Source organism: Electrophorus electricus, chromosome 14 (assembly GCF_041902795.1).
Source record: "Electrophorus electricus isolate QZ-2024a chromosome 14, ASM4190279v1, whole genome shotgun sequence".
Classification (NCBI taxonomy): Eukaryota; Metazoa; Chordata; class Actinopteri; order Gymnotiformes; family Gymnotidae; genus Electrophorus; species Electrophorus electricus.
The window spans coordinates 10,456,619-10,481,488 of NC_137510.1; the positions used below are offsets into that span (position 1 = coordinate 10,456,619).

At 46.0% G+C, this 24,870-nt stretch overlaps 1 protein-coding gene across 11 annotated transcripts in view; it reads left to right on the forward strand.

The window, feature by feature from the left end:
• Positions 1 to 24,870, forward strand: part of pard3aa (par-3 family cell polarity regulator alpha, a) — a 277,492-nt gene continuing 252,622 nt past the window's right edge. For 6 of the 11 annotated variants that reach the window (XM_035531037.2, XM_081696956.1, XM_035531036.2 and 3 more), the window contains exon 1: positions 2 to 391. In XM_035531037.2, coding sequence (XP_035386930.1) covers positions 272 to 391 — 120 coding nt within the window. In that variant the 5' untranslated portion in view covers positions 2 to 271. Of the gene's footprint in view, positions 392 to 24,870 lie in introns of all 11 variants that reach the window. The other 5 variants (XR_014117080.1, XM_035531035.2, XM_081696953.1 and 2 more) reach the window with 1 other exon arrangement.

Below are 24,870 nucleotides of genomic sequence, written 5' to 3' on the forward strand. Positions count from 1 at the left end.
GGAAGGAATAAATTGAGGATGAGTCAGTCCTCACGCTGGCCTGAGCGGGGAGTTGCGAGCCCAACCCAGCGGCCCGCAGCGCCTGGGCACACGCTGAACAGGTGGTCTTTACGCGGCGGTTGAAGTCGCGGCTGTTGTCGGATGATGAGGATTTCTGCGCGCTGCAATCTTCGGGGACATAATGTATCCGCAGCCGACGGATTCTGAGAGCAGAGAGCTGTCTACAAAGTAACAGCGCTTTTCCTGGAATCGTTGGCAATCCTGGACGAATATGAAAGTGACAGTGTGTTTCGGAAGGACCCGGGTGGTCGTTCCGTGCGGCGACGGGAATATAAAAGTCCACAGTCTTATCCAGCAAGCGGCGATGCGATATAGAAAAGCCATCGCGAAGGTAAGTGGCGCTCGCCGGAGCTTTTGGTTTGGATGTGGAGAGCGGCGCTCACAACATGGCGCTTCTCTGGGAGAAGAATGGAGCAAAGGGAAGGAGAGGAACCGTCCCCCTTCTCGCCGAAGTGAAGTGGAAAGCGGAGCTAGAGACGGGACTTGGTAGCTTGTCGGACACGGCGAACGCAGCACGTTTTTATTTTTTTGTGTGTGGTTTGGTGGTGGGGGGGGGGCACGTCGAAACACCGTCTTGACTTCGGGTGCGAGTGTCCTTTTCCAGGCAGTCAAACTTCCCAGGGAACCTTCGAGTCGGAGGAAAGACGGGGTTTTTGGCCGTTCTCCTCCAAGTTTCACCCTCGTTCGGACACAGTAACGTGTAACGGCGGGCGTTTAACGTGATAAATTGGCTCTTTCGCGTACCGTGGCTGTACTTGTAGCCCCGGGAGCGGTCTCCTCCGCGGTGAGAGAACTTTGCCGCGCAGGCGGGAAGGCTTCGCCTCGTAGCCTGCGTCCAGGCGTCGGAGCCCGGCCGCCGCATGCTTCCTACCGTGGAGCTCTGCGAAGTTTGCACAATGTGAGGACATTATGTGGAGAATTTCCAGTGTAGTCAAGAAACGGGTGAATCATCCGTGTCTCTTTTTAACTTCGAGAAACCGTGGACAATTAGTGAACACACATCGCGCAGGTCTGATGTTGACTAATCCCAGGCTGCTTCGACCATATGGAGAGACACCGCCGTATAGGGTTGGCACATTTTCCTGCGGTTCAGAATTCAAAACGATCCCCTAAACTTGACTTTGGCTCGAACTTTGTTTGGGCCAAACTACATTAGTTTTTTGGGGGGTGTTAAAATGCATGCAGGAACCCCTTCCAACCCTCTGCCCTGTCCAAGAAGGACACTTATAGGCTCGGACTATAATTTGAATTCAGATAATCACGTTTGCTAGTGAAGACTTCATATATATGATAAATGGGCATTTCAGTATCGGATATGGTGAAATGGAGAGAGTGGATTTTCACTGTTGTGTAAATGCTGTAAACATGATTACTGCCAACTCAATATTCAGCATTAGGCTTATTATTATTAATCTGTTGCTCTTCATTCTCCATAGCGATCAGTAATCAGTGTCATTTTATCATATCCACATGTCCATGTGCAGCTACTCTGCAGCTTTTATCCCATTGGTGAAAGGTGCTAGTATTGCCTTATGTATGTATACTTTCACAAAATACTCACTGCCTAAGCAGAGAAAATAATTGACTCCCCCGTGTTCCTGTTTTAGAAGGCCGGAAAATCGGCATAGGCTTCGCTGAATGACAGAAATACTTGAGAGCTAGGCTGGTGCTGTGAGTATGAGGTAGAGCAGATCTGACCGTATGCTTCACATGCGATCGCTTCATATATGATCGCTTTCATATATGATTGTGTGCTTCAGATATGATTTGTGTTCTTCACGTTCTTTATTCAGTAGGAGGGAGAGCGAGCTATGCATGTCTGACCTGTTCCCCTTTGTGTTGGTTTTTCCAATCCAAAACAGCGCAGTGAGATTTGGAATAATTCAGCATTGTGCACCGGCAGTTTAGTATTAAAAACGACCGGTGCGGTTCAAGGCCACAAATCCTCTTAGGCTGATGTATGAAACTGGAGCTGTGTCACCTTGGAGGGACCTCATATCTCAGTACGCCTCCCACACAAAAGCCTCATTTACTCATATACTTCCGTGCTTCATGTTCTCAGTGCAGGGACTCTTTACAGAGTCAGGACACTTGAACTCTGCACACACTCTCAACATGTGTGTGTGTGTGTGTGTGTGTGCGCGCGCGTGCACACACACACACACACAGGCTCGTGTGCCAGGCACACTCTGGACCTCTGGCTCAGCAGAACAGTGGCGGCTGGATGATTGATTGGCCCAAGATAGGGTTTCCCTGTGGAGTTCTTCAGGCACTTTCCTATCCAGGCAGTCTGCACATAAAAAGCCTCAGGGAATATATGCTGAAGCAGGACTCCTAAGAAGACTCCCTCAGTCTACTGCAGCCGGTCACCAGTGCATATTTTAATACAGAAACATCAAAGGGGTTTAAATGAGAACGTGCCTAATACCGTGTTCTCTGGTGAACACAGCTGGTCCAGGGGAACCATGGAAATTGTGCTGTTTTTGCAGCTCCTGACTGGGCAGATTGGGGGCTGGATGAACCCTGCAGGTCTACACAGCACCACTGGTGGAGAAGTTGAACTCTCTACCGTGAACACCGGTTCTTTTCCTGAGGACACTTTGATGTCCCATGCATCAAAAGCTGCCTGTTTGTTGCCTTTCTGGGTTTCATTTATTTAAGTGCATCCTGGAAATTTTGTTCATGGTTCAGTATGACTGGGCAGCTGCTTTGCTTTGTCTCCATCTTTATAGTCTGTTGTTGTTGTTGTTGTTTGTTGTTGTTGTTATTATTATTATTATTATTATTATTATTATTATTACATTTATTCAGCGCCTTTCTCAAACTCAAGGACACTTTACAGTCAGATATCAGCTGTTACACACACACACTAGACTATTTCTTTTAAATACTTACTTATAGTTACAGATTTTACTTTGTATTTAGTTATAGACCAAGTCAGCTTAGTAATGCTACAAATTCTCATAGATTGAGCACTGCAGCAAAATGTTGTTACTCTGGTAAGGCAGTGGCAGTGTGAAATGAATGACAACTTTAAGCCTCGTCACTCTGCAGGTTTGCAGAGCGAGCCCTACAGATCCGAGAGACGGCCATCGTTTGAATGAGCTCTGATTTCTCCTAACTGCTGAGCCGATTTTGTCTTTACTGTACAGACAGGTGAAATATACATTTAGTGCTGTGACCTTTCTGACCCTCTTGTGTCCTGTGTTGAGGGAAAGAAATCTGAGGAACCCAAAGGTGAATACCTTTTCAAAATATACATAAAATTGTTTTTCCCTGGGTTCTTCTTTGCCATCTTCCAGGTATGTGTATTTGGCTGCCACTTTGAGTGCCATCCTTGCTTAGATACTTGCATGTTTTACCCCCCCCCCCCCCCCCCCCTTAATAATATTTCATAATCAAACAGGCAAAATTCAAGCAAGACGCTCAGAGTGAGAAATAGTGGGTAGATCAAACAGCCTCATGGAAGGAGAGATGAAAACACTTATGAAACATGTTCTTACAGGAAGAAGATATGCAATGTCACGTACAATGCCACAAATTTTATATGTACATTATTAAAGCAAACACAGGCATGTTAAGACACTGTTTTGAATTTTGGGTTTAGAATATACTCTTTTTAATGTAGCCCGAGCTCTGGGGGCCAGGTAAGATCAGAGGGACAGAACTGTGTTCATGTTTATTGTAAGTCTCCAGGGGTACAGGGGATGTCAGCAGGCCAAGCTAACTCTCCACTCTCTTGCAGTCTTTAGCCACGGGTTAATACCCTTTCTGACTGGTAAAGTGAATGTTGCCTCTTATAACTGAGCTTCTTTTTGTTGAGAACCTGCTGGAGAAAGAGAGTGTGTGTGTGTGTGTGTGTGTGTGTGTGTGTGTGTGTGTTGCTTAGAAAAAAACTAATTGATCATCTGAAAGATAATCGAGATATTTGCTCCTGCACACTGTATTTGGCATTTTCCAATGAGTATGTGTAATAGCAAATGCTGGCTGTGTTGTCGTATTGGCAGATCTTGACTGTGGCTCCAATATGGCAAATCCCATAATGCATCCTGATCTTGAACCTCACAAATGTAAGGGAACTGGCACTGCTTTAATAGGCACAAACCTATGTTCACCTCCCCCACCCCCGACCCCTTCCTTCCACTGGGTCGTAGAACCTATCCCAGCTACCTCTGTGTGAGGCCTCCTGGTGCGTCTCACTGGTCCGGCATGCTGGACTTCCCACTGTTTAAGTGCATTAAGTAGAGGCTCCTAACTCCCTGTCTGCGTGTGCTAGCCTGGCCCTCTGGCCCCCTCGCAGCCAGCCCGCGTTGCGATGCTGTCGATCTGCCCCAGCGGGCGTCTGCGTTCTTCCGGTCCTCTCATAGCTCCGCCCGTGTCTGCCGATCTCGTACACATGCTTGCTCTGGCGGTGTGCGGCCTTTGACCTTAGGCTTCTGGGAGTTGTTCTGAGGCACAGAAGAAATCGAGCGTGGAAAAAGTGGCCGCCGGGTGGTGCGGGGCAAGGGTGAAAAGGGCCCGGTAGCTGTCTGGAAGAAAACTGCACATTCGTGTAGCTGCTGTTTCTAAGCAAGGAAGGAGAAGAACTGGCACCTGATTACGCAAAGTGTTGGATGCAACACGAGTCTTACAAGCACATTTAGCAAATGTTAAATCAGTTTTTCTCAAACTCCGTCCTCAGAGCTGACCAAGCAGGCCACATTTTTGCTGTATTCCAGCTCCCAACACATCTGAACCAAGGACAATAAATGCTGGCGCACTGGGAGCTGTGGACCCTCCTCAGATTTGCCAGTCCTGGGCTGAGACTGATTTTAATGACACCAACTATGGCAACACAAATATCTAGGAGTGTGCTACATATGTTTCTAACACTTTAACATTCTTGTGGTTAGTACTGCTTAGGCTTTGAGGTCTTACTAAACGCCCTTAAGATGGCCCACTACCTGGCATACTACTGATACAGGCGCACTGAGTAGACCACAGTGTGCTGTGCAAGGTAGGGAGGTGTTGCAGTAGACTACAGTACACGGCGGTGGGGTGTGAGGGACTCGGACCACTAGGTAGGGGGATGTTTGGGTGAGAATTGCAGTGGGCACATAATAACATGTAATTCATTTTAAGAGCTGTAACTAGAAGATTGTTGTAAGCTTTTTCCTGCATTTGGGTTTAAAACTACAAATGAATATTTTAAAATGAATTAGCCAAGTACAGTACCTTGCAAAAGTTTTCAGCCCCCTAAAAAGTCATTAGATTAGTCTGGATTGCGTTTTATTCTAGCCAGCATTTTTATATTGCAAACCAATATGCTCTTAAATAAAATTTCAAAGTCAAATTCATTATTTGTCATCAAATGTTTAAAAAAAAAAAAACCCCAAAAAACTGAATATTCTGTTTGCATAAATATTCAAAACCTTCAGATTAGTACTTGGTAGAACCATGTTTTCAGCAGTAAGAGCTTTACGTCTAAGGATACGTTTCTACCAGCTCTGCATACTGTTTGTGATTGATTTTTATCCGTTCCTACAGGCAGATTTGCTTTGGGTTGTTCGTTTGTTGGATGATGCTTATTCACAATTTTCAAGTAGATTCTCAACTGGACGAAGATTTAGACTTTGATGTGGCCATTGAGGAACGTTCATCCTTTTGCTGCTGTTCAACCACTCTTGTGTTGCTTTTGGCCTGTTTAAGATCATTATCCTGCTGAAAGGAGAAGTTGCTCCAAATTCTTTTTAATTTGAATTTTTTTAGCAGATTAAGGCAGGTTGTCTCGTCCGACTTGGAATTTTAAAGGGGAAGATCCCTTTTTTCACATTTGAACATGTATAGGAGGATGTCTAGGCATCTCGGATAATTATTATTTTTTTAAATCAATTGCTCAAATAATTTGTTTGCAGCATCTATATTGGACACATTGTATGCTTATACAAATGTTCCTCATAATGACTTCATTCACGTTCTTGTTCATGGAACAGCTTTCAAGGACACTAAAGCATCTGGTTGTTTTAATTACCTTTGTGTGATTGAATCATACAAATGTATTTGTCTGCCATGCAGTGCTGTACCAAGCTAGCTAAATGGACTCGGCGAAACGGGACACAACAAAGCTACCAAATAATGGATTCATAATGTTGGTCAAGAACAAAACTACCTCCAAAGATTGCAATGCTGCAGTCCATCAGCCCATGGGAGAACACCAGCACAACTCCCATAGTGTGCTGTCTTGAAGTGTTCTCTGCAGACCCTCGGTTTCTGTTTTTGATATCATCTCGATCTCTGCGTCATCGCGTCGTATTCAGAGTGCAGCGGCTATAGTTTGAACAAGGGTTGGTTTGTTGAGGGGAATGTGTGGAACTTTACCGGTGATTTGTGCTCTCGATGGAGCATTTCCGCAGCCCACGCCACTGCCCCTCAACCGTTATTTCTGAGTGTGACCAAAACAAAGTTGGCTTCCCATTGTGTTCTGGTGACTTTTTTTTTTTTTTTTCAATCAAAAACTTGACCTGTTTATCCCACTTCCAGCACCCCAAAACTATAACCCGCAAGAAGATAATGGACTGAATTATAACAGGAATTAATGGACCATTGCATTGACTTTTAACATTTTTTTTTTACTTTTTTTTTAATTTTATTTTTTTTTACTATTTTAAGTATTTAAAAACTTTCTTGAACAAATCAGTGTCGACTAATCACTTTATTTATATAGTTGTACATTGATATGATTATCATTTAATAATTTTAAGATTTGTTGAGGAAAAAACGAACAACAACAAAAAAGTCTGAGGTGAGTTCTAGATGTGTTTTATAAAGCCTCAAATGATCTTCCCCTTTAACGAGATGCTCAGTCCCCACTGAGGAACAGCATTATCACAACACCATCCTGCTAGGACCATGCTTCACTGTTAGGGTGGTGTTGAGGAATGGGCTGTGTTGGGTTTGCACCATACATGGGGTTCTAAATTTTGGTCAAAAACCTTAATTTGCATTTCATCCGACCACAAAACCTTATCTCGCATCTTTAGCTGACTCCCACTGTTGCTTTCTGGGAAATTGCACGTGTGCTTTGATGCGTTTCTTCAGCGCGTGGCCTCTTTCTACCCCTCCTCTCAGAGGTCAGTGGTATGCCGAGCTTTTAACATCGAGGTCCGGTGCGCCATCCTTCCAGCCACTGAGCTCTGTCCCCCCCCTTCAGTATGATTACTGGTGTTTTTGGCTTCCATCACGAGTCCCTTTTCTCTGTACCTGGGTGGTTTCCTTAAAACTCATCCACCAGTGGTGCTCACTGGCGTGAAACATCTAACACTTGCATATTATTCTGTAGCCCTTTCCTATCTTCTGCATGTCTAGAAGTTCTAATTTCTTTAGAAGAGTCTGGTCTTCATTTTCACAGAGTTCCCTGATGGTACTTGAATGAAGGGGGTCTTTTTTTCAGAAAAGGTGAACATTTAATGACACATAGTAAGCTTGGGTGGTATCTATTAATATCTTTATACCTTCCTGCCATTTCACTGTGATGTATGGTTTAAAAAAAATTAAGCCGAGCTTCTGGTGATGGAAAACTTTTTCCACTTATCATGGATTCAGCACGTCTTCCTGTAGGGCACTGCCATGGTGGAGAGTAAGGTCGGCAGGGGATTATATTTCGGTGCATGCACAAGAACTGCCCAACTGCTTGTTTGTCATCTTTTTAATATCCAGGTTCCAACGCACGACTACTCAACGAGGATATATTACTATATACTAGCCAAGTTAGATAAAGTATAGTTCAGAAAAACGTGCAGTAAACGTCGACAAAGCAAACAGCGACCCTCATTTAGTAGCATAATCATAGAAACGGGCATAAATGTCAACAATATGCAACCGCAAGACGAAACCAAGCTGCTACAATAAACGATCAGTTCGCCAGATGAGACGATAAAATGAACGCATCAATATCTATTCCTGCGCTGCGGGAGGACCGTGGATCTGTAGCGGGCTTGTCGTAACATTAATGGTAGCGGGAATCATTCCCGCTTAAAGTTCACTTTTGCTCTCCAACACGCAGGATAAAGGTAAATCCAACATGGCCAGATGAATATTAAGCGCCAGAAATGATGAGCCGTGGACCTATTGTCCGAGAGAAAACGGAAATGATTATTTTGTTTGGGCAAGTTCCCTGTTTGTAATAAAATTACGTAAAAATGAAATTAATTTTCCATCAATATTATTGCATCTCCGTGTCAGTTTAATAAGAGGAGCGTCGGTATTTTGACGGCATCGAAAATAATATCTTTGGGATTTCTACATTTCTAATACTTTGCCACCCATGTCTGAGTCATATTAGAAAACAATCGTTAGACAGTTGATTCTTCGTTATTGTAATATCTTATATTTGTGTAAACTTCCACAGCACAGGGGCTGATTATTTATGTAAACAGAATTTTCATTTAATATTTATTGTATGTATGAAAAATATCACATCAGAAATTAATTAATTAATTAAAATTTATATCAGATTCATTTTCAGGGTCAGCCTTTTGAAATCTAATATGACACAAGTTTAATATGTAATCTTTTTCTTAATATGTCAATTGGAATGACTTTTAATGGGATGTAAATGATTTTGTAAGGCCCTGAACGTAAATACCTTTTGTAATAACCTTTTACGATGTGCTATCTCACTAAGTAAGATGACCTTTAAAAAAAAAAAAAAAAATGTTAATGCAAAAGCCAAGAGGATAATTAAGGTCACCTGGAAAGCTCTGGGGTGTGCCAACACACGGTTTGTTTAGTCAGAAAACGCACAAGCATTACTGCTGTAGATGGCCATTGTGAATTATTGCATAATGTTATTGCAGCACACACTCCTTGTATATACATGTTTGCTTATATTATATTATTTGGGTGCAAGTTAGATATTTAGAGCATAGCAGCCCCTGCTGTTTCAGTTCTGAGGCCTGTGAAATCGTGCCATCACTGAAACCTCACAGGACAATGTCCTGTTTCCCAAAAGCCTGCGAGCAAATGTGCTCTGACCCTTCTGTGCTAAGGTCTTCGTGGGGAGTGGCTCACCGTGGTTTCCTGTGCTAGCAGAGGCAATGCTGTTAGCACTGCAGTACTGATTTACAGTGTCTATGCATTCCTTTGGATGACTATGAAGATTGCCCCTATTGCCACCCAGTCAATAAAATCCTTGCTCTGAACTTTGTGTGTGTGTGTAAATATGGGTCTGTTGGAATTCCAGCGTGCGTCTCTGGTCCTCTATGATGAACAGCTCTGTGTCAGGGTTAGGGATGAAGACTGCAAACGTGGCCTTGTCTCATGCAGCCTCGCTCTTTGCGCTGCACAGGGGCACAGCGCATCACACGCAGCACGCTGTGTGTCAATGCGACAGCATGTTTTATGAACAGCCTACAGTTGTGTGTAATCTGGTGAGTCACTCTTCACTCATACCTTTGGAGCCTCACGGTCTGGGAAATGTGCTGATGGTTTTGATAGATTACCTGCTGATTTGGCATGCAGTCATCTTTTTTATAATTGCCAATTGTATTTCTCCATAAAGCTTCCTGCTAGTAAATGACTATTACTTGGAAGGGTTCATTCAAGAAAAACACAGCCCTGTGAAATATGGACTGCCTTATATGACAGACTGGGGTAATGGTCTCTCTCTAGACTAACTGTTGTCAGTCAAAAATAACTTTTCCTTTGATGTGTGTGTGTGTGTGTGTGTGTGTGTGTGTGTGTGTGTGTGTGTGTGTGTGTGTGTGTGTGTGAGCGAGCTCAAACGACCTTACACTTTAGAAATGATCACACAGTATGCGTGCGCACACACACAAACTAATGAATGGCACTGCATAGCCTTGTGGTCTGGGATTAGAGTGACAGATGGCTGGTCTTCCAGTTGAAGCTCTAAATGGATTCCCTGAGACATGCACCCATTTCAGGTTACACCCAAATCCCAGACGTTCCTGGAGGATAGCTTTGGCTTCCCAAACAAGGCTCCATTTTGGGGGGTGTGTTTCCATTATGTAGTCCACAACAGATGAAGATAATTTGGGTAACTGTTACCTGTTTTTTTTTTTTTTTTTTTTTTAAAGTGGAAGCATGAGACCTCATAACTTGCGAGCGGACAGTCTCCAGAGCAGAAGAGCCTGAGGAGTCACATGTGAGGGCTTAACCAGGGCCTGGAGATTACCCTGAGCAGCACAGAATTAAGCCCTTTGATGCAGTTCATGTTGTCTGGCCATGGGATGTTGGGTTTTCTCTTCTTTCATTCAGGTTTTTTTGTGACATTCAGAGTTTCCAGGTTCGCCCCAGTGCGGTTGCCACAGGCAACGGCATATTTGAGCATTTTAAGAGGTGAAGTAGTGGAGTGATTTTTTTTGTTTTTTAAATTTTTTTTCTCTCTCTCTCACTTGTCTTCCATCTTCTCTCTCTGCCCTCATGGTTTCCATAAACAAAGGAAGTGTGGACATGTAAATAATGAATATAAAAACCAGGAGATTGGGTTAGATGATTAAACAGCTTCTCTACAGTATAGCTCTTCTTGAGCCTGGTTAACTCTTACAGTGGCTCTAGAGAATTCAGCTTGGGTTCTCGAGCTTGTGTGAGTGTAGACTGTGTAAGGCCTGTGGAAGTTTACATTCTCTAGAGTGTGTGGAGATTTAAGAGTCTAGAGACTGTGGAGGTTTCTCTCAAATTTGTAAGTTTCAACTGTCACTGTTCAACCACCTACGCTCTCTGCTACCTGGTGACTCATAAACATCACAAATTTTGTGTGTGTGTTTGTGTCGCTAGTGTTCTTTAACTGAAACTCTTGCTCTCCGGCATGTAAATGGTGTACTTGGAGCCAAGATATGACATATGACACTGAGGTGAAAAGATGGTCCCCAACAAAACTTGCTCTCCTTCCCCTTGCACAGAAGCATTCTAGGTTGCGCGGCGGATCCGTCCATCCAGGCCTCCCCCCATATAGGCGGAGAACGTCGTGCTACTGTCAAGTATGCACGGAGAGTATTAATGCCTCTAAATCATAAGGCAGAGGACTTTTCATAGGCTGTCAGACTTAGCTGTTGAAGCCTGAAATGGTGCCTGTGATCTGTTACAAAAGCCCTGCCATGTTTATCCAGCGCACTGAGTCAGTTGGGCAGGGAGCGGGCCTCCGTGAGCATGGGTGTATTTGGATAGCTTCTGCACTGCTCCATACGTAGGTACATGCCTTAACACGAAAGCCTGATTTTCTGCTTCTTGAACATACACATTCCTGTGCTGCTGGAGGCTCGCGAGTGAGAAGTCATGGATCCTGGCCTCTTCCACTCTGGCACGCTGCAAGTGTCCTAAAGCTGGAAATTCAGCATTGAAGAGCAATCAGACAGCAAGCTTTGGGCAAGCAGAATGAAGAGTCCTTTCAGTAGCGCTGCGTCTGCAGTTACTGCTGTTAGAAATGTTAGTACAGCTCTGTCTGCAGCCAAATGAGATGATTAGACTTAAAACATTTGTCCCAGATATGGGAAAAAAAAAATTATTTTGTGGATACGCCTGTGTTTCGTGGTCCGTTTTTTAAGGCTTCCGGCTTTGCCGACGATCAGAACATTTCTGGACTTGCAGCCGTTTCTTCGTCCACAGTGGCGGTAGGCGCACAAAGAGCCAAGGAACACGCGGAAGACCGTGAAGGTTTACATTGTCGGCAATGGCCCAGGACTTGATTTTCCCATCCCTGTGTTGCGGAAGATCACCATGCTTCTTGTGTCAAGCGTCACCTTTCTGAAGCCTGAACTCCACCCATGCAGCAATGGCAGCCAGTGCCTGTCCTCTCAGGATGACACGGACGTGTTGGAGCAGAACTGAAGTATTTGAATTGCTCTGTTGCAGCATGTCAGACTAGCCCTTGTGGGTGTGATTACACTCCAGCACAGCTTTTCCTTGCGGTCCAGTAGCACAACACCGTGGCGACGCTCTCGAGTGAAGTGCAGTTTACTGTATCTTAAACACTTCCTTCAGGAATCACTTCCTTGTGTGCAGGGTCCTGCATTTGACTGGGTACCCAAAGAGGATAACTGGAGTTGTGAATTATTGGAGAAACCTTTTTTTTTTAAATTTTTTTTTAGATCCATTAACCTCTCCTGTGTGTTTCTGTGTCACCATGCACAACAGGTCAACATGAACATCGATTGCCATTATGTCTTGTTTGGAACTGAATAGTCTATGTATTATACTAATATACCACTTAGTTAACTTCTTATTTCTTTAAATATTTGGTTTTGTTCTCAGTGCATGCTCTTTGCAGTGTACACTTGCACAACAACACATCAATTAATACCCCAATAAAATGTTGCTGCGATTTATTTAGGTGTTATTAAAGTGCACAAAGCTTGGCTACGTAAATTACATGTACAGCCTGATCTCAGTCAAATTGGCTGCTGATTCTGGAATCTGAGACCATGATGCAATGCTCATGTGTGTTTGCTGGTCGGTAGGCTCAGTGTAGTCTGGCTCTCGTGGTCGGCGTGTGCGACCTGATGGTATCAGCCCAGTCAGCCTGTGTTTAAGTGGCATAACAAGGCATAATATTATGGCCAGGACGTTGGGCATAGTAGGTATGTATGGAAAGTGTATAGATAATGGAAAGGATGGATGAGACACAGCGCGAGAGAGAGAGAGACAGACACAGCGCGAGAGAGAGAGAGAGACAGACACAGCGCGAGAGAGAGAGAGAGACAGACACAGCGCGAGAGAGAGAGAGAGACAGACACAGCGCGAGAGAGAGAGAGAGACAGACACAGCGCGAGAGAGAGAGAGAGACAGACACAGCGCGAGAGAGAGAGAGAGACAGCGCGAGAGAGAGAGAGAGACAGCGCGAGAGAGAGAGAGAGACAGCGCGAGAGAGAGAGAGAGACAGCGCGAGAGAGAGAGAGAGACACAGCGCGCGAGAGAGACAGACACAGCGCGCGAGAGAGACAGACACAGCGCGCGAGAGAGACAGACAGCGCGAGAGAGAGAGAGACACAGCGCGCGAGAGCGAGAGAGAGAGAGACAGCGCGCGAGAGAGAGACAGACAGCGTGAGGGAGAGAGAGATTTAAATGAGTTTCCAAAACTGCCATTCAACCACTGGGGAAAAAGGTGCTAAGTGAGCATATCCAGATTAGGTCAGTAGTTGAAGTTCTAGTCCACTGCCACATATGAACTGAGCGGCGCCGTCTTTGTTCCCAGTGCCAGAAACAGCTCGTTCTTCTTGTTTCTCCCTGTGAACCCAACACAACGTGCGCAGGGTTTTCAGGGAGCATTCACAAGATGGCACAGTGTATTTCTGGGGTAGCAAAGAGTCTTGAAGCAGAAGATAGTTATAAACACTCCATTTCAGAGCACCTGTGTCGTTTGCTGTTTTAAGCAGTTCGCACATTGTTTACACGAGTGTTTCCATCCCCATGAAAAAGCTGAAATCTAACTGATGGCAACAGATAAGCAAATATCTCGGCCTGGGGTGTGTGTGTGTGTGTGTGTGTGTGTGTGTGTGTGTGTGTGTGTGTGTGTGTGTGTGTCACATTACTGGCCTTGTTTACAGTGCAGTAGATCACTAACTGACCTTGCATTCTGGTCATGGACATGCATGGAATTTCTGCCGGACTGGCGGCAAGTCAGCCATCCTAATGCTACAAGCCTGGAAATCCAAACTCCACCTGCTAACTGCAGAGTTTATAGGAGTTCATGCAGAGCGTGTGGAATAGGAAAATGAGCGTCTAACTAGTTCATTAGAACATAACTCTGACAGCAAATTCACTTGGCCATTATTTCCACTGTTTCCAGGATACAGGACTAAATATAAATACCACTTTATGCTGTTTCTCTTATCTTACTCTTGTCGAGACAAGCTTTATGTAACAGGGTTGACTGCCGTCTGTATGAACATCAGACACAATTAAGTCATTGCATCACTCTGTGTTGTCTGATGATAATGGTACTAAAGTTTAGTTTTGGTGCATGAAGGAATCAAGCTGTGTGTGTGTGTGTGGTGCCAGTCAGTTTTTTATTCCTGTAGCCTTGCAGCTTAAGTTACTTTAGCAGTGACCTCCCAAGGTCTTTCTACTTCACTCCATCAAATTCACTCCTTGTCTGCATATTGGTTTTTGATGCCCTGCGGTCTTCAGCATGTCTGTAGACTGGCCACATCAGACTGTCAGGGTAAAAAGAGCAGAGTCGTCTTGATTTTCCACATGGACACAAATCTGCATCATACAGGCTGTGCCCGTCGGTCTGGCACGACTTCTCTCTTCCGTTGGCTCGCTGCCACATAAACGCGCTGCTGGCTGTGATTTCGTCCAGCTCGGATTTGTTGAGCTGAGCAACAACTAGCATAATGGGCTAATTGGCTGTGCTCCGTCGGCTGTAGGTCAATATAGTGCTACTATTCTTACAATGTTTGATTCTTTTATGATGGATGGGTCCCCATGAGCTTAAATCCAGAGTGTGGAGGATGGGAGGCTCAGAAGTGCGTACTGAGCAGTGGCAACCTACACCCTGGACTACATTTGAGCCATAATGAGTGATCGTTTAGATGTTTTTATTGCGTTTCCCCCTATTTTTTTTTCCATGAGTCTGAGTTTCATTGTCTTGTCAAGGAAAATGACGACAAGTGTTATCGTGTTGGACCGTGCCTATTGCGACGTGCTAGGCCAAAACGTTTTGCGTCACTGTTATATAGCTAAGGAGGGACCTCCTTCCAAACATGTGCAGCTGTTTTTAAAGAGTGTGCCGGACCCCTTCAGGAGTTCACCGCAGTTTCCCTCTCGGTGACCCGCTAGAGAGGATGTTGGCGTGACTCAGCAAGTACTCATTGCTCCACTTGTGCACACGTTATTGCGGTTTCTGGCAGCCACGTGACAACTCGCATGGTTCGTTCTTTGCCGTTAAGCCCCCTGCTCTCGTCAGGTGGGGTGTCTGGTTGGAGGGTGGGTGCTAATGAAGTCGAAAGGGTTCAGAAAGGGCTGGGAGATGCTTAGGATTCAGGAGTTGACCGGGATCTGCCGCTCGCGCATGGCGAACAGGCAGGCTCGGTGGCGTCTGACCGCACATCTTAGTGGCTCCGGCATCAAAGTCTGCCGGACGTCTCTACAGTCTGCCCCGTCCCTTGGATTTCCAGTCAGTCACTGAACATGGATGATGGCTTGATTCTTGGGGGCTTGCCTCTGACCCTGAAGGGCTGCATTCTTGATTTCTCTGGTCAGGCCCCACAAGACGTTGCTAGATTCCAGCCCTTCAGGATCAAAATTTGGCATCCCTGACATTATTAATCTACAAATAGCAGCATTCTATTGAACTGATGATTAAACAAAGTGCACATGCATGAAGAATGCCAAAAGACTGCAAACTGTTGGGAAAGCTCACCGGCAGCCTAACAGGCAGAGTTGGTTTGAGGTAATGCTTTTACAAACCTCACAAATCCCTGACATGCATTCTTGAGATCAGATCATAGCTATTGCTTTATTTAAAACGAAGTCTCCTCCTTGACTAAGCCAAGCTTGAAGCAGGGAACTGTGTGATCTGCTGCTGTAGTATCGTAGCCAGGTAAAGACGGCCTTAATGCCCAGGGCGTGTCTGTTCGGCAGCGTTTGACTGACGCATGTGATATTTGTCGCTTGTGTTGATGAAGGGAAAGAATTTATAGCTTTTATTGCTGGACATCTTCATAATGGCGTATCGTACATGGCTAACAGAAAATTATATTGTAATTTACACTTCTCTGTGGAAAACAAACCCACCGTAAAACATTGCACTCGTCTTCCATTGGATTTATGTGTCCTGTTATGATAATATAAACCGTTCCAACAGAAATCCTGTTCTGGTGTGGTAACTGTACGTTTTTCTTCAGAAGGAATTCAAACAGGAAAAACAACGACATGGACACACTTGCCAAGCGGCTGTTCCTTTTTCGCCTCCCGGCAGTAATCCCCGAAGTAAGAATCCATATACGCGGTTACTGGTGCCCCTAAAAACAGGCACCGTTTGCGTGACTTCGGGGCGGAGGGCTCGCTCGGCTGTGCGCGGCTGGGCATGCCCTGGGACTGCACCTGGGGGTGGCTGGGGGCAACCAGGTAAGCGAAGCGCGAGGCCTGCGTGGCAACGGAGCCGTCTGTGCGCAAGGCTTCCTGCGTGTTCCACGTCTTTGATCTCCCGACGCTTTGCACCTTCCTTCCTCGTCTCTCCTCTCCCGGCTTTTCTCAACGTTTGAGCAGAAGAGAGTCATCCGGCTAAGGCGATGAGCGCCAGCGACGCGTTTATTCACCTAACGCGCGAACAAGCTCCGACTTGCGTGTTTGGTGCTGATGCGGGTAACGGCACTGTTGGTGTCTTCAGTTTAGTGGAGGGTTGGGCTCAGACGAACCACAAACACCATGTGGCCAACACCTGTCACTTCAGCAGAAAGAAAGTTAAAGAATTCGTGGTATGTTGATGTCTTTAGATTCTTAAATAAAGATGTCGATGTTGCAGCCACTAGTCAGTAACCTGAAGGGACATGTGTAGAAGTTCTCGCTGATGTGCACTGAATCGGAAACACGCATGAAGGATCTAACCAGCCCCTTGTCTGTAAGCAGATCTCTTCAGGAATGCATTTTGTCTACCACAGATTTGAGTAATCAAATAGCTGAAAAGTAACCATTTTGGGCCTTCTACTAGGAAAAGATGATTCAGTTGTGGGCAAAGTTTCTGTCAGTTTAATGGTTTTAAAAAATCTTCAGTTTCTTATAAAGATCGACACATTTGAAAGTATGATGTCCACAGATAATTACTGAAATCCACAATTGGGTCACTGGTACTTACATAATGCAAGAAGCTGTCGCTCTCTGTGGAGATGTACTCAGAATTGATTGAGGGCCCTCTGGAGAAAGCGTGTGGGTTTCTTGCCAGAGAATCAGGATGCTGACGGGAGGCTGTTCCTCCTTCTCATTCCTCTTGGGATGGTGGACAGCCCAGCCAGTGTGAGCCTGCGTGCATTGTGTGCTCGAGTCGACCCTTTCTAACTGGGGTCGTGAGTGCTGCTCCAACTCGTGTACAGACAAATAAGAGGCTTCCTGAATCTGTAAGAACCTGTCAGGCTTTCCTATGTGGAGATCAATGTTTATGAGCTTGCTCGGCAGGTGTGTGTGTGTGTGTGTGTGTGTGTGTGTGTGTGTGTGTGTGCACGCATAAGAAAGAAATGGAGAGGGATATGGTGATTGCTGCAGTGTGTGTACACAAGACCAGACCTGCTGCCTTGGCACTCCCTTGTGTATCCATCACTGAAGTGATAAAATATTGTCTGTCTCCCTCTCTCTCACACACACACACACATGCGCACAGATGGCTTCTTTCTCCTTCTTTTATTGGCCCACACGGAAAGACAGACAGACTTTTGGTCCTTACACATGCGAGCGCGCGCACATACACGCACTCTCTTTCCCTCTCTCTCTTTCTCTCTCTCTCTCTCTCTCTTCCTGGAACTGGTTCTTCCCCTTCTGAAGCTGTCATTCTTTCTCTGTCTGTCGCTCTCTCCTTCACTGTGCTATCCAGAGTGGTTACTGCCTGCTCACACCAGCTGGTTTTGCACAGCGCAGAGCTGAGCTGTCATGCATGCCACTGCCTGGTGATGAATGAAGACACTGAATGGCACACACGACTTTAAATACACGTAGATTTTATTTGGCCATTTTTATAATGCAATTGTGCCATTTCGCTGCCTAACTGTCCCCATGCTGGGTGCAACGCAGCACTGCAGTGTAGAGCATTACAAGACCCTTGAGTTCTCAGTGGGGAAACGGCTGCCCTACTTCTCGTCCACTATAATGCACATATGGCTTGATCTTGGATCCTTACTAAAAGCGCAGCCAGGCCTGATTTGACCTTTTGATCGCTGTTCCGGTGAAGGCAGGGGTTATAGCACGCATTAGCTGGCCAAGTTCGTGACTTTGTGCATAGTGGCAGAATTAACAGTCCAGTTGAAAGTTGTTGTTGTTGTTGTTGTTGTTATTGTTCAGAGTGACTTGCAGCAGTGTGGGGTTAAGGACCTTGCATAAGGCTGTAGGCATCCACTTGTTCTGAACCCATGGCAGCGCGAAAGTTAGGTGAGTTGTCTGAGCACCGAGCTACGGCCGCCTGCAGTGCTTCCACATGGTCTGCTTTGCATATATCAGGGACAGACGGGCTACCCAGCTCCTCTGGTGCCTGGAACCGATCCTTCACTACTTTTCTGATGTAAATCAGAAAAACAGAACAAAAAAGAGATGCCAAACATTCGGAAAGGCCTGGATCACCATAGCAGTGTGTGTGTGTGTGTGTGTGTGTGTGTGTGTGAGAGAGCGCGCACGTGCATGGCAATGCCGTTAGGACTCAACAGGCTAAGGCCCCCCCCCCCTTTTTAAGGTCTTGCTCCTGATCACTGCTGATGCTCAGTGCGCAAGTGTAAGTTAGTGAATGTGCTCGCGTTTAACTGCCAACTCTGGATGACTGTTCACCACAAGAGTGCATTCTTAAGTGTTCTGTGGTGCAAACACTCATTTGAAGGTCTTGGATTTGTTACAGTATTTTAGTAACATGCACTAAAGCCTCTGGCTTTTTTATTCATATCTGTAGCAGTTTTATAAGCAGGGCAATTAAAGGCGTTCATGGCAATTAAAGGCGTTCTACAGTTCTTAAGCACTTCTTCTTTTTCTTTCTTTTTGGAGTCTCCATTTATGGAGGAAATCTGCTTTATGGATGGAAGTTGCACGCTTCTAAAGTAACTACGGCTAATGTCTGCCCCCAGGGCTCTCCGTCGAATATCAGCTTCTCGTGCATGTTTTGACATGGAAAATGCACAGCCCTCGCTGTTCCAACAGTCCTGTAATGCTGTCTAATTGTTGCAGCTGTGAGGTGGTGTGACCCCGGCACTGTTTCAGCATGGCACATTCAGTTTGATGACTCAGTACACAATGGAGTGTAACGTTGCTGTTGCTTCATATTACATGCTGATACAATACGATCTTTTATCAACCGTGTGAATTTATCTAGTTATTTATTTATTTCGTTGAATCAACCATGTGAAGAGTGTGTTCTAAATATGGGCTTCACTTGAATTTGTGTATGTGTGCATGCGTGTCTATGTGCATCCTGAGACCATAAATAATTGCATACTTTTTAGGTTTTTAAAATCTTAGTAAAGACTTGTGTCCTCCTGCTACACACACACACAAACACACACAGCGCCACCTGGGCCAGCTCTGCTCAGTGGATGCAGCAGGCTCTTAGCGGCTGTGCGGCTCATGCCCACCCAGGCTGACGGAGAGGTCAGTGCGTGCCAGACTCTGTGCTCGCTTTGTTGGGCAGCAAGTGTCTTCACGTGCCCGCTCCGGCAGCCTGGCAGCCTGGCAGCCTGGCAGCGTGCCCCTCAGCTGGCCCAGCCGCGGTGTGGGCCCGGTGCCAGAGGACTTAATACCCCTCACTCTTTCTTCATGTGTAGCCCTCTTTACATATATCTCTCTCCCACTTTGCCATTCTGTCATCCTCTCCTTTTACTTCCCTGTGCTGCCAAGCTGGAGGCCCTGCGCGGTGACGGATGGGGTGGTTCATCTGTCACCCAGTGACACCAATGTTCGCTGTCACACTAAAGGACCGGGCTGACGGGGGCCTTCGGTCTGAATGGCTTTTCACGGGCTGTTTATCGGTGTGTCAGTAGGAATGATTTTCAGCGTGTGATTTCTAATTTTGGGGGTCGGGAAGCCCGGGGCCCCCTGTCGAAGATTCTTATTGGTTGACACAGCTGGACAGTGTTGAAATATTTAGCCACTGATTACAGAAACCATGTCGCCATCCATTTTGCATCTGTTTCAGTGACGGATATAGCTAAGAGGGAAAAAGTTTGAATGTGTTGCTTACAGCACTCTTATAAATAGATTTATGGTATAGTAGACAGATAAAGTGAACAGCAGCCTTAGTGTTGCCTTCTTGGCAGCAGTGGTTTCTTGGGAAATCCCTGCACATTTCAAAGCCATCTTGCCATTTTCCTGTTAAACCTGTCATCCACTCAATGTCATCATGTAAAGATACAGCACAACGGCTCACGGATCTGTAGGTGTTTGGGAAGTTCCTTGGAATTCTTGAACGTGCTCTAGCACACCATACCTTTTTATTTTCCTGTGCTAATTAGTGCCCCATGCAAAAATAATCTAATATAGAACTCTCCAGCAGACTTCAGGAAAGTCAGTACTGGAATCTCTGGGTTTGATTGATTAGGACCCGAGATATAGCAATCAGCACTGTCCCTTGGCGCATCTCTATCTTTATACCTGACATTACAAGCTGTTTATGGGTGTGTGTGTGTGTTGTGACAAGTAAATGTTAAATACCTTCATTTGTCTTTTTATTTTTTTGTTTCTTTTTCAAGATTCTTGGCGGGGAAGACCGGTGCTGTTCTACTCGGTTTCTCACGCCCCACGCCTTGTAGACCTGATCAGTGGTTTCCCAATGGCTGCCATTAACAAGTGCCGGTACTTTCCACGTTCTGCAGCGGCTCCGCTTCACACGGTGGCCGTTTTGGGCGTACTGCTTCATTTGAGTCTTGTGCATTACCTCGCTGTGACCCATGTTGCCAGGGCAGTCTACAGTTGTACTTTGGAAGGGATTAATAAAATCCGTCATCCCGCCATACAACAGTGAGGAGTGCAAGAAACGCGTCCCCTTAATCGTCATCAGGTCTTTATTTTCCACTCGAGTTGCCATCAATAGGATTAACCGCCCTGAAGAGTCCGTGACCCCTCTGTAGTGAGTGAAAAGCTCCCGCTGCCAAGTGTGATCTCCATCGCTATAGCTTGGTGCTGTAGTCCCACGGAGGCCCTTAAAGTGCTCGGGCTAGGGGCCCGGCCCTCCCCGCTGACGGGGAGAGAGTGTGTGTGTTGAGGGGGGGATTCTGCAGTCAGAGTTTGGACATTTTTGATTTTGTGTAACTGTGCAGCATCCCTGTGCTTTGGGGTCTCGAGGGCGCCGAGGTGGGCGTTCAGTTCTTCCCACAGCTTTTGGCCACACGGTTTTGTAAGCGTTTATTTGATCTTCCTGTCATCTGAGCTCTGTCCGAACAAGCCTGGCTGTGCCAGATTACACGCTCTCCTCAGACTTGCGTAGACTAATGAGTAAGGAGGACCTCTCAGGTGTGTGTCTGTGTGGTAGCCAAGCCTCGTCCACAGCGATCATTATCCTTGGATGGGCCTCATCTTTTGTAGCTGTCAGATGTCTATCAGCCCAGCGCCACTACATAACATAACACTGCATGTGAGAAGTCAATTTGTGGTTCATGTGTAACGGTTATGGGTGAGGGATAATCTCATGCACTGATCACATTACACTGAATTGATTTTTGTTTGTTTTGTTTTTTTACTACTATTGTTTTTGTAACATAAAATGCTTCTTTTTACATAGTATACCAATTTAGTATAGGCAGAGCAGCTATGGTTCTAGGACGCTGAAAGATACTGGGGCCTTCCAAATCAGTGTTTGGCTTTATCTGTGAACCAATACACGGACAGAGTGCCTCAAGAACAGAGTGAATGGCCTTCAAGACATTTTAATCCTTTGCCATTATGTCCCAAGTCTGAGAAACTGCTTCTGTTGTGGTTCTTTTGTGGTTCTGTTGGCTGCTCTGCTGGGGCCAAGCTAAAGTGAGGCAAACCGAACGGCTCCGCTCCTCACGCCTGCCTATCGTTCTCACTAAGATGTTAGTTAAGTGTACCGAACTGCAGTAACGTCCGAATACATGAGCTCAGACACGGAAGGGGGTAGGGTGGGGTGTTTTGTGATGGAATCCGTCACTTAGCAAGGTTAGACACGTGCTCTGGCTGCCGTGCCACAGAGCTGGCTCTTCGCTGCGGTGGGAAGTCACGTTTACCTCCCGCCAGCCCTGGCTTCGAGCCCTGGGTAGGGTGGCTGCCTTCACCCTTCATTACAGCGTTTACCGAGTGCTTTATGGAGGACCCCCGGTGCTGACGGGGGGCCGTGGCCTGCGCTCTGCCTGGAGCGCAGGCCTGGGTTAAAGTGAGGCAGCCTCAAAGCGCAGCTCTCGCTAACTGTGACTGGCATACGAAGCATGACGCAGCCCCCGACAGCAGCATAGCCTGGGCGACCTTTCCGGCAGAGGCGACCCCTCAGCACAGCCTGAGTGACCCCCCTGCGCCACCCACTTCTAATATGATGATATCCAGGCACAAGTGCGCTGTTTTCGCTGCTCTTTTTGTCTACACTGGCTGCTGTTTAGGCATCCAGGTTTATTAGCAACGTACTACCTCAGTATATTTGCAGCGTAATTTCAGGGGCAGTTTTTAGGTGCAGTTGAGGCCTAATTCAAGACTAAAAGAGATCTCCTGTTGATGGTTGTTGACCTCCTACCTAAACGCACACAGTAGGTCTGTAAATCCTCCCTTTTATAAGTTATAACAAAGCAGCTGTGTCTCAAGGTGACTGAAGGGCACAGTGCTTTCGCTTGACCCGTGTCTTCCTGAGTCCACTTTGAAGACATCCTGTGCGTGAAGTGCGACCGCCGCATTTCACACTCTGTGCTCCACGCGCGCGAGCACACACTCTTGCAGTCCAATCCAATACCAGATTCTTCCGTTTTGATTCCCAGCCACCTGCTGCTGGTAGATCATTTTAATCGTTTTAAACTTCAAATTTCCAGGGTAGTGAAAATTTCCTATCTTGGTCTACATAGCTCATTCAAATGCAAGATTGGGTTGTTATTTTAGTCAGAGACACCATACGAGTCTGCAAACTACAGACAACCCACAGAGATTTTTGGACTGTTATGGCCTGAAGCAAAGACATACAGTTCAGCTCTAGAGTTCACACGTACAGATACACAAACCACACACACACTAAAAGCCATTGTTACTTTGGAAGTTAAATTTCAATAGGCTTTTTATTCCTTTTCAATAAAGTACTGGAATAACAAGTCCTGCCTCAGACAGAGATTTGCTGGGGCTTAGTTTGCCAGTTATAGTGGGCACACGCCTCTTTTATGCACCACGAACTGTGTGTTATTCAATACACACACACACACACACACACACACACACACACACACCACAAGGAAAAGGAGTTGATTGACATGCGTTCATCTTATTGGCAAACTGGTAAAACTGCAGGGATCGGAAAATGCGGATCTGCCGTCTCCCAAGGCACTGTGAATCCCTGCGGAGTAGTTCATGCCGGCGTTCGCCCTGCGGAGACACCGTTGCGTGGACGGACTTTTTGCGAGGCTTCCTGTGCCCCTTTGTTCTCTCTTTCCTATTCACACGTTCCTATTCATGGCCTGCGCCGGCGGCGGCGGCAGAATTCACTTTGCCTGCTTGTGATTCGCTTTTCGAGGGCCTCCGTCTGCCGACGGGGTGTGAATCCCTCCCGCGGTGACGCACGTCCACTATGGGTTGGGCACGAAACCGGGACAGCGGCCCAGACAGCTGTGTTGCCTGTGGTCCGAGCCCCTACCGCGCGCGGGGCCCAGGCACGCTGCGCCTGGAGGCGACCTCGATGCTCGCCTGGCCGAGATGTTTGGGGAGGGGGGGGTTGTCGTCGTTAGCTGCCAGATGGATTTGAAAGGTCGGGCCTTTCGCTGACAGCACGGCTAGAGTGTAGAGATTGGATATCTTAAACAGCAGTCTGCGAGAAACATCTTTTTATGCACCGAAATAAATGTAAGTGGAACCTTAACTGCCTAGTATGCAGAGGTAGACAGGCTCAGCGGACAAACGCCCTGCATGAGATCCCTCCAGCCACCTGGATTTGCTGATCATTTCAAGCCAGCGCGTAGATGTAACTAGAGACATCAAATGGACGTGACGACAACATCCGGAGGTTTGGGATGTTTAATTCGGATATCCCACATATAGAGTGGCACTGGCACTGAATGGACCTCTGTGTTACACTAGCCCTCAGACAATAACACATGCCCGTATGACAGATGGATCTGGAAGATAAATGAATTGTGTCCTAGAGTGTGTGTGGGTGGGTGTGTGATACCTAACCCCTAAAAGGACACAGCAAATTAAAACCATAGCCTGCTAGCTAACAGAGCAGACCACACTGATCTACAAACCCATAACATAAGTTGTTTTACTCACCCAATTTGGAACTTATTTGCTGTATTTAAATCTGGCATAGTGTACAGATGGAATGATGTTGCTTTCGAAAAGTAGAAAAGATGAGTATTTGCAGACCTGAGAACTGAAGTCATTTGTTGTTTTCACACCATTGTAAACATCCACATGGAGCATCATTTAAAGTGCTGACATTCTGCATTTAACCCATAGGTGAGGTATGAGGTAACATGTTTAATGAAATACAAACCAATGACATGTAATGACATGTATGTGACATGCAAAAATGATACCGATATAATTATAATACTAATTATAAGGATACCTTTCAGGCATTCTGGGAGCTGAAAAGCCAGACTTTCTAGCCTAGAACTGGATGTCGGGGTGTGTGTGTGTGTGTGTGTGTGTGTGTGTGTGTGTGTGTGTGTGTGGTAGAGGGAGCTGAATGAACTTCAGGAGCACTCTTCATGGATGCAGATGTCACCGAAATGACCTGAATGCGTGTTAATGGCATAGTACTGATCTGAACGAATGTTAATAGCATAGAAGTGACCCGAAGGGGTGTTCATGGCACAGAAACGCAACAACATAATCTCAGATTCATTCTGGTGAGCATGTAGGTGAACAGTGCTGACCTTTTCAGTCTGTGCTCTTCATTCATGCGTGCTGCTTGCAGAGTGCCATATGTGCAGGTCTCTCTTCAAGTGCAGTTTTCTCAAGGCTTTGTGATTTGGAGCTGCAAAG